At 36.9% G+C, this 10,050-nt stretch overlaps 3 protein-coding genes across 8 annotated transcripts in view; 1 reads left to right on the forward strand and 2 right to left on the reverse strand.

The window, feature by feature from the left end:
• The window catches only part of LOC124300157 (ABC transporter G family member 23), a 50,273-nt gene extending 48,659 nt beyond the window's left edge, over positions 1–1,614 (reverse strand). The window contains exons 1-2 of the mRNA XM_046753865.1: positions 1,494–1,614; positions 98–360 (exon numbers count right to left, since the gene is read on the reverse strand). Of these exons, the coding sequence (XP_046609821.1) occupies positions 98–168 (71 nt within the window). The 5' untranslated portion in view covers positions 169–360; positions 1,494–1,614. The remainder of the gene's footprint in view (positions 1–97; positions 361–1,493) is intronic.
• The window catches only part of LOC124300193 (pro-corazonin-like), a 78,547-nt gene that overhangs the window by 32,476 nt on the left and 36,021 nt on the right, over positions 1–10,050 (forward strand). The gene's annotated exons all lie outside the window — the stretch shown is intronic.
• On the reverse strand, positions 2,599–9,900 carry LOC124300176 (allantoicase-like). 5 transcript variants are annotated; one of them, XR_006907170.1, is made up of 10 exons: positions 9,227–9,900; positions 8,457–8,519; positions 7,384–7,600; positions 7,171–7,259; positions 6,541–6,915; positions 6,129–6,311; positions 5,787–5,916; positions 3,809–3,987; positions 3,620–3,731; positions 2,599–2,751 (listed from the first exon to the last, which is right to left on the reverse strand). XR_006907170.1 is itself a non-coding variant. In XM_046753932.1 (8 exons), exons 1-8 carry the CDS (start codon positions 9,344–9,346, stop codon positions 3,965–3,967), a joined length of 1,200 nt encoding a protein of 399 aa, XP_046609888.1. In that variant the 5' UTR covers positions 9,347–9,900; the 3' UTR covers positions 3,133–3,964. The 5 variants fall into 5 exon arrangements, 1 of the variants encoding a protein (XP_046609888.1); XR_006907168.1 differs by having other exon boundaries at positions 2,600–2,751; positions 3,805–3,987; XR_006907169.1 differs by lacking the exon at positions 2,599–2,751 and having other exon boundaries at positions 3,133–3,731.

The raw sequence follows: 10,050 nt of genomic DNA on the forward strand, positions 1-10,050 counted from the left end.
TCTCAGTATCCTCACCCCCACGTTTCATTGATTCGAAGAAAAGTGTGCTTAGAAGTTTGGTTTATTATTTTAAGTAGAAATTTCGTCACTCACTGACCTTGTCAATCCGGCGCTCCAGCTGAACATTCTTCTAATCCTTTCACTTTGAGTTTCATCCTGGGAAGTCATCTTGTCACTTTGTTAATATTTTGTCAGTTTCTTTGCGGAGCACAATTGTGAAGAAATTATGCAGGTACTTTCGGGATACGAGTAAACTTGTCAGATACGTAACACTTTGCGCGATGCTGTGGCCTCAGATAATCTTTTTCAAACACATTTTCGTCACGACAATTTCGAATAGAAGTTCACCGCTCGACGTCACTAGAGTAAAAATTATGAAATTCGTCAACACATTGCAATACAAGTAACATGAAAAATTACCTCCACCAACCATGTCACGTATTCTTGTGGATATAGATATCATTTGCTTAACATCGAATAAATTATCAAAAACGTTTTTAATCAATTAAGCCAAGGTCAATTGACGTTGAAATCTTTGTTTACGTTGGTTCGAGTCTCAAGATTCTATTTGGTCGATTATTATTGTTTCATCGGTAGATGTACAGAGAAGGAAGATGATTAGGTTGAAAGACGAGCCATTGCTATTTCGATCTACAGCGCAGATTAGTGGTTCTTAACGTTATTAGAAAGTGCGTCGCATATAACTTATTGCCTCAACTTCAACGCAGCGTTTCTTGAAGTCTGAAGCGACAAATTCATTTAATGACACCCCACTTAGAATTTCCATCTTGTCTTTCGTATTCTCACGAAATTAATAAAACGAAATCTAATATCGTTAATTATATTTTCAGTATTGTATACGCCTATGACTGACTCGAATAGAAAATGAAAATCCAATAAAAAAACTAGTTTACCGCCAGGGAAAATAATAATGATCGCATAGGTCAACGGGCATGAGCGTTACCCGACGAAAACATTGTTTAACTAAATCCTACTGCGAATATATTCTCGTCATAGAATTAAAACGAAATTCGGTTACGTTGGCCAAGTAAAGTGAATTTTAATCAACAGCGTGTGCAATTTCCGCTACTGTGTTTCAATATACAAGTCCGACATACGTATAATTATACCGCTTTGCTACATCAATTAACTACTACACGTGTCAGAAATGACGCCGATCATCGATGAATACGGAATAGAATTTTTTCCGCATTACGCAAACATGACGAGTTTATTTATGCAAATTGAACAACGCATTTTTATCAAACCTTGCAAATTAAACTCGTGAAAAAAAGTTGTCAACACTTTTTATTACACATCGATAAATCATCGGGGAAGTCGAGTTTCTTTATCGTCAACCATTATCAAACGTGACTGCGACTTATCTCTGCATCGTCTCGTTGGATACTGGTAATTCGAAAAAGATGTCAAAATCGTGCACGCCGTTTTTACAACTTTGACTTAGGGTATACCGAGCAGTAAAATCTACTAACATCAATAAATTCACCGAGGAATGACCAATATTTCGCCGAAAACCGTGTAACTGGCTCTCTGATTGAAGGGATATCTGATTCGGCCGAGCGCTCTTCCCGAACTGAACCGTCCGAGGCTGAATCGAGAGTCTGGTTGAAGCACCAGCCGGGTTCCTACAGACTGTATCCTCATTCTTTAACCTGTCCTCGGAGAGCCTCGGGCTTTTCCCCATGTACCGTCAACTTTCATAGGATAGTGTGCGCGGCGTTCACCATTGATGAAAGTGTGTAAAGCCGCTTACACTCCGACCACCGGTAGCCTGGAGCGAGTGGAAATCTTACGTAGGTATATTATGTCTCGCATACGTTTATACGCTTGGTGCTAGAAAGAAATTATTTGAACAGGTATACTTTTTGTTAACTTGGATCAAAATATTCAACGGTACACTGATAATGACGGAAATTTTTATTTCCGGTTACCGCTCAGTCCTTGACTACTTTCATTTTCTTACTACTATCGAAAAATATAGTTCTAGGTACAGAATGAAAATTCGTTTTCTAGCTGTTACCGGAAAGTCTGGTATCCGTTACTCTATTCTTTCTCATTACGATCTCTGTTGCTATATTTTCTTGTAACTGTTGCGAAAATTTAATGCTTGCGCAACAATAAATTGATGTTAAAGCTTTGTTGAAATAAAAAAGTAGAGTAGACCGAACAAACTGATTTTGCGTTGCAATTAGCAAAAAAGGATCGAAAATAGCGCAAAATGGTTACGCGTACCTCGTTTCTCGTAATTCCAACGATATTCAAACAGTTTTTTTCAACGATACCTGTTTTACTGAATTATTCTCAGTGTAAGAGTGTAGAATGAGAAATCATCTTTTGTTTAATTATACAACGAATGAACACGTCGACGACGTACAAATTTGAATATCGATTCGCACTTGTATTCGTGCGAACGCAGCGAATTTTATACTAATCGAAAATCACCCACTTTCCGCACTCGTAACACAATATACGATTACTTTAATGGCTACTACTTTATACCAGTTACCTATACGTAAGAAAATTTGTCAGTAACGGAGGTAAATTTCACTTTTTAGTAAAGTATTTTCATTCGTCATATCAGAAAAGGATGTATCGAATGTTTTCCTTAAAATCGTGCTAATAGTAAGTTATCTAGGCGAAATATTTTTACTGAAAAATTAGATGTCGGATGAAGAATCTCTGGCCAAGCCCCGACGTCATTCAAATAAACAGAGGTTTTTTCCGCCGGATCTGTAGACAAGTTATAGAATGGTTCGCGGTGTGAGAATGTCGATCGTACAACACACCGACATCACTGCCGTGTAATTTAGAGCCGAAACAAGTTTTGCGTTGACCGTTACAGCGTTTGTATACCCGTCTCGAATAGAATCGCAACGGATTGCTTTGAATCTTGGTATTATCGTAAAATACATATCACAGCACGTTTACGCGGCGCATCGAGTTTGCGAATTCTGTTTTCGTCTCTCGGGCCGAAGACAGAGAACAATGCGATCTCGTGTCGCAAATGAGAGTCAATTTGTTTTTTGTTCTTTTTTTTGTAAAAACATGTATCACCTGATCGAGGCTTTGCGTTAAGGATGAGCGGAATAACAATTAGAAACGAATCTTCGATTACTGGCATCGTTTCATGGTTCTTATTTATTTATTGTACAAAGACGACACGCGCGTCTCAAAATTCATCACGCGCAACGTAATTAGATTCGTAAGATATGTTAAATATATACCGAAAAAAATGTCGAACATTCGTAGAGGACTTTGGCACATCCTCGATGTCTGATATCCCTAAATATATATCCGACTCATTTTGCATCGTTTACCCAATATCATGGATTGAAATCATTTAGCGACTCTTTTTATACACAGTTACCACTTTTATAACGATGAATTTGTATTCCATTTTAAGTCGTTCTCATTCTTACCGATGTAAACTTTCGTATACGTACATACGGTTATTATTATTTTCTTACCCTCTTTTGGAAAAAACTCTATCTGTATATTTCACATTCATTTGACAAGGTTCGTTTATATTAAGCACTAAAGTTGAATAATTTTAACGACATTCTTAACCCAAACAGGCTTACGAACTGCAAGTACGTACCAAAATAAAAACCGCACAACGAGTGGTGTTCTTTTGGTAGCGCAGGCCAACGGATAAAATATTTTTACGATGCCTTTTGAATCCTTAGGTATTCGTCTCGTGAGACTTTGAGCTAAAACTGCATAGCGTTAATTGAAAATTCGTTAAGATAAACTTTGAGTCCGGAAAGGTTTCAGGATATTTACAAACATGCAGAAACTGAACTGATTAATCTTCCTTGTTGGTCCAGATCCCATAAAATTAGGAAACGCTAATTAGGAAGTTCGTTAGAAATTGGAAACTAAATAACGGACTCTATGAGGAGCGTCGCAGAGTTAAAATGAGGGGGAGTTTCTAAAAAGTTTCTCAGCGCAGCAGTTCTAAAACATCTTCAAAGCAAAGCGACATTTATTAAAATTTCATAAAGAAGATGTCTCTAAGCTGCCGTTAATTTTCTACGATTACGGAGAACTGATCTCTGACTAAAAAAAAAAAAAACTCGTTTCAAACATCAAAGTGCAAAGTACGCAACATTTCTTTCTTCTTTATGATAACGTTTATTGCTACTACCTTGAAATAATTATTCTTCACTAAACGTTACTTTTTGTGTAAAATAATGTAAATATTGAGTCAAATGAAGCTGTTTCTCACTTGAAATAAATCGTAAATTCGAAGTTCATCGAAGGAGGAAAATTCGGCATTGATCAAAGTTATATAACCGTGATTAGGGATTCGTATTACAATTAGCATTAAATTGTGTTGCGAGTTGGTTTTTCTTCAAATATTTAACTGATATGAGAATCCAATTTGTTAAAACGTATTTTGACCTCAGGTATAAAATTCGAATGATTGATAAACGTGAGAATGTCGTTAATTTATATTCCTGGACGCAGCGGAATAATATTTTTACAACATTTTTAATAACTTTGTTCTGCAAAGATACTGCGCGTCTTACGATTAGTAATATTTAAATGGATTTTCAACGTCATTGCAGAACCTTTTTACAATATTGAAATAATTATTTGTAAACGTAAAAAATAGACAACTTTTATTACAACAATAAGCAAGAGAACTCTGTTCAAACACATTTTGTATAAATATTCAAAACGATCCTTTTATTTGTACAGTAGCTATATTAGGACTGTGCGGATTTGTATCTGATCGGTTTGAATCCCGGGATTTTAGGAAAACCCGGTATCTTCGTAAAACTCGAAATTTTTGGGAAACAAGAAATTTTCGAGAAACTCGAAAGGTGAATAACCTAACTTACCTAATATTTGTAATATTGGACTGAATGCTACGAAATATTTTAATAAATCCCGATGTTTTCGGGAAACCCCAGGTTCCGAAAAAAACTATTACCACAACGGACTGTTAGTTTCGGGTCGACCGAGGTTTTCGAGGCTTCCAGAGATTACATCTCGATTGTTCGGTGCCAATAAATTTTGTGTAATTTATCACTTTGTCTTACTCGAGTTCACTTGTACCGAGACTTGTACTCGACAGAGTAAGATTATAATACTGATAAAAGTGCCAAAACATTTTTATACACATATTCGTGTGGTTTTTGAAAAAGATTTCTGTAACATTTCAAAAATTATACATGTTCAAGGAATATTCACACAATTTTGTAAAAGATATTTATATCACAATCATAAACGTAAGTTTATCGAATTACTTTCAACAGATTAAGTCGCGAGTATGATAAATAGGTTCTTTCAATGAAAACGCTTTAATATACAAAATTGAATATTTATCCTGATATTCCACGAACATGTCATATATTCCATACGAAATGTATTTTGCGCAGAACGTTTTGAATACCTATTCAAAGCAGATTTAATACATTGTGTGGGATTTTGGCTATCACAAGCCTTCGGAGGGATTTACAAATAGGTAAATAGATTGCACCTAACGTACTGACAGTCAAATAAAGACTAAAACTAAACGATACGATTCGAAATTTTTAAATATAAACTTAACCGTAATAGGTGTGAATGCACGTAAATGTTTTCAAAAAGTCTACAAATCACGACGTGCGAGTATTCGCGAATAAATTTTTCGCATTGCAAACTTTAACACCTTTAACACCAATCGCGTGGTCAGAATCTCTGATTCCAGAGCTGTAACCTCCACCTTGAGAATACACATCATTTTTTTTACCAGGGATGTAAAAACAATGACTAACGGGAAATGTGACCAAGCATTCTGACCCTGGATATTCCACCATCCGGCGCCATGGTTAGTTTGACGTGAGTTATGGGTCCGTAAGATAGCAGGTCGTCGGTACTGTAGAAATGTTGTTTGTGCGGTGATAGCTGAAAATAGAAGAATCATGGAATAAAATTTATCTCGCAATGTAAATGTCTCTGTTTTTATCTCCCTCGCTGTATTTTTCATCCTTCCATGCTTTAAAAAAAAAAAATAGACAACATTGGGATAATTTTGCTACCGGCTTTGACGCAGTAATCCTGACAATTTATCTCTCGTACAATCACTGTAAAATTTATTTACATCCTTATATCTTTACCTTCTTTGGCGTCATTATCGTCTTCCAAGACCACCTCCTAGAGTCTTGATTAGGGTCTGCGAGAACTCCTTCGATTTTTATACTGTCCGGAAAGTTTCCCTTGAAAAAATTCGTGTCCACTTCGATCGAGTGAATTTCACCTACGTGTCCAAGCCTGAATATTGCCCATTCGTTACCGGGAACCTGAAAACATCAAAGTCAATCAAAGTTGCCGAAAACAGTGTATTCTCAAATTATGAGGATGAACTTCCGTCATTGTTCCAAAATTGTGCTTAAATTATACGGGAAATAAAATCTTCATCCAATCCATTTCTTCGAGACCGAGCTTTGAGATAATGTGACCACCGGTTCGACCATGTAGCCTAAATTTTGAACTCAACAGGCAAAATGCAAGATCGTTGAAATTAGTTACCTGCAGAACGCCGGAATCGTCGGCTTCTAGGATGGGTGGTCTGTCGAGTCTTCTCGCGGTTTCCCAGCCGTCACCCATGTTGATTCCTCTCTCAGTCTTGATCAGATTTCTGGGATGCCCGTAATGCGCGTTGCTGTAGCTTTCGCAGACAGTCCCATTCTCGGCAGACATTAAATCGATTAGCTCATCGGAATTGACTTCTTCCCAGTCAGGAGTAACGAAGCCGAAGACTCGCAGACGGGCAATTCCGCCGTCGGGAAACATGTTCAATCGAAGATGAGTCCAGGTGCCGATTTCGAAGACGTTAAAATAATTCAGACGTGTTTCTTCATATCCAGCTCTGAGATTCGTCATTGGCACCAAAGTCTCCCACTTCTGATTCAAAAGAGCAATATTTTGCTTTTAGTCATTAAAAACTATACGGCCTGATTAACGATTGAGGCTCGCGATTGATCATTACAAATTTATTGCAACGTAACCGAGATTACGAAGAATTGAAAAAACACAGATCACGTCTATTTCGGAACTCTGTAATGAGACGTGAAAAACTCTGGAATTGTGTTGTTAAAATTTTCTAAATGGGATATATTCGAGGATCTGCAGTTACAGCTGTCGACAAAAAATACCAACCTGAGTGTCGATGCGCTGAACTTGTTCCACCTGAGATTTGTCCGCTGCTATGCCAATTTTGCATTCTCTTTTTGGGAACAGCTTTGCCTCTGAAATCAACAACGATGAATAAAAAAAAAAATTAATGAACTTCTGATTTTGAAGCACGGCAAGTTCGTTTTTGATGAAATTAATATACGTAAGCAAGCTGGGGATTTACTGCTTGGTGCTGACCTTCATCCGTGAGCTTAGCTGCCTGGATAGAAAACCTTGGGGCATAATTTCCCGTAAAGTACGCCGTGTCAACGCAGACGCCCATTATTGTAGAAGGTTTCTTCAGAGCAATGACCGCCCAGTCGTGACCTTGACATCTTCTTCTTCTCGTCTCCCAGCCGTCCATCCATTTTCCAAAATCCGTATAGAGGTCCGGTTTGAACACCGGTTCTGTATCCTACAATCATTTCGGTCACTGTTTATTTGTACTCCGTGTATACAAGGATCGAATTATTTTTTCTCAGATGATAATCTCTCCAGCGCAGCGTAATCATTGTCAATACAGTTATCACCCGAATTAGAATTTTTAACTAATAATTGAATAGCAAAAGTTAACCAACTAACCAAGAAGATCTACGCATAACGATATTTTCTTAAGGGGCATGTCATGCCTTAAAAAGTTTAGAACTTATACTCGAATTTTAATTCGGTGGAAATTTTTTTCGGGCGACGATACCAACTTCGAAACAACTTCAGTTTTTCTTTCATGCGAACCGTCGAGTTACAAATATTTGAATCTGTTTATAAATCGTCCTTTTTGAAATTTTGAATAAATTTCCTTAAAATGGCGTTTCCAATTTCGATCATTTTAATGCCAGTCTCACGATGGGATGGTATGTTTCTCTACTTTTAGAGTAGTTAGAAATTTTCCACATTTACCAAATTTCAAAATAATCCTCAAAAATATAATTTTTCATCATTTTAAGATAGGTTTCATTATAATCATATTTTTCGTACTTTCGGAAACACTTGAATCATTCCTGAACCATTCAAAATTTTCAAAACGCCACAAAAAATTTTACTCATACGTGTCCCCTTATAATACACGGCTATAAAAAGCTTTGAATATGCATAACTCAAAAACAGTTGGATTATAAAAAAAATACCTGGGTGATTTGGAGGTGTTATTAGTACCTCAAAAAGTTGTAATCAAACCAAGAGTTCAGGCTTAAGATTCGGTGACTCGGTACGGAATGCACCATGTGTATCGTACCCTAAAACTGGTTTTTTAAATCCCATCAACATTCACTCACCTTGAGAAGATTTTCTGCACAGGCGAACCAATCGTCGGTAGCAAATACAATTTGACCACCGTTCTGGAACAAAATGCATCATTGATCGAATTGCGAATTGCACGACAAAGAAATAAATTTCACGAATAGAGTTGTTTCTTTTGATCAACAGAAGAATTGTTTTACTTTGATCAGGTTCTATTGAAAGAATTGTATCATGAAAAAATTACTCTCAATTTGCAGCTCTTGGTACAAATTTAGTTGGACTCTTTCACGATAGACTCAAAACTCTGATCCCAGAATGTGTTTCAATTCAAGACAAATTCGATGCATGGGTTAATATGATCAGAGATGGAGGCTTTTAGTTTCCACCAAATGTTTACTCGGACTTACAAATATTTATCACTTTTTGATACACCAAATGAGAGTGAATTGTTTTTTCTCATTTCTCAAGATAAGGTATAGGGAACTTTTAAATAATAAATAATGTATAAAGAGAAAAAACAATAAAATTTTTGACCTGTCCCGCTTTGCCTCAGTTTCTCTGTCTGTGACAAATTTATCCGGCAGTTATTAATACGATAACAGCGTCATCGCTCCGAGTAATTCATTAATAAAAATTGAGTCAAGCTCAAACTTAGATAATTCTAAACGTATTTTGACCTTACCATCCTTTCTTGACAAAAATTTGTAAATACGCATTCAAAGTTCAATTTTTACAAAGTGCGAGTATGACCGTAATGAAATACTTTTTTCTTAAAATCTAAAATCGCCATTTCCATCACACTTACAGTTTCGGATGCGAGTTCGTTAAGATTCGCAAAGTTTGGGGATTCATCGTTCGTTCCGACAACCATTTCGAATATCGATAGATATCGGATTATTCTTACTCTGTTAAATGTATAGTGCATACGGTCTTGGGTCTCACCGTAAACTGGAGCGTTAATGGATTCGCAAAGTCATATATATATCTGCTGCAAAGTAACTATATGTACATAAATACATAATCACACATGCATTACACACTCGCAGAGCACATCGTCTTTACGAACAGCTACTTACTTGCACATATCAACGTTGTCTCGTGGCAGACTTGCGACCATTAATTTCTGGCCAATGGGAAAGCATCAGGCACGCGCGGTCAAGTAATTGCCCAACATACGAGTTATCAAATAACTGACACGTTAAGTTCTGTCAACTTTTGTGCCAATTACGGATCCACTTATCAGCGCGTCTATCGATATGCCGGATGTCGACATGCACTTTTTGTATTTATAATTTAATCACACAACTGGACGTGAATTCCAGAAGATTCTGACTCTTCGTCGGAGAGAAAGAATGTAAACACTGCATACGTGTACCTGCGTCCATTCAACATAGGTACGTATATTTTCGTCGAGTGCATCACTTGACACGAAAATATTAATTGCGTCGCATAATAGCAGCGCTGCTTTTTATATCGAACAGAAGCTCAAGCTCATTATATTCACAGTTATGTGGAAATCTGAGTTCCAAAGGTCGCGTACGGTACACGCAGCCTTGGATATGAATATTTTTTTCTGTGGTAAATTCGATTCTGGCTGAGTCTCACTTTTTTTCTGATCCTTTTTACAAT

Source organism: Neodiprion virginianus, chromosome 1 (assembly GCF_021901495.1).
Source record: "Neodiprion virginianus isolate iyNeoVirg1 chromosome 1, iyNeoVirg1.1, whole genome shotgun sequence".
Lineage (NCBI taxonomy): Eukaryota > Metazoa > Arthropoda > Insecta > Hymenoptera > Diprionidae > Neodiprion > Neodiprion virginianus.

Coding starts and splice junctions, on each gene's coding strand:
- LOC124300176 (XM_046753932.1), bottom strand. CDS start 9,346: ATGCACTATACATTTAACAGAGTAAGAATAATCCGATATCTATCGATA. Junction 7,260..7,383: donor AGCTAAGCTCACGGATGAAG/GTCAGCACCAAG, acceptor TGTTGATTTCAG/AGGCAAAGCTGTTCCCAAAA. Junction 5,917..6,128: donor CGATAATGACGCCAAAGAAG/GTAAAGATATAA, acceptor TTCTATTTTCAG/CTATCACCGCACAAACAACA.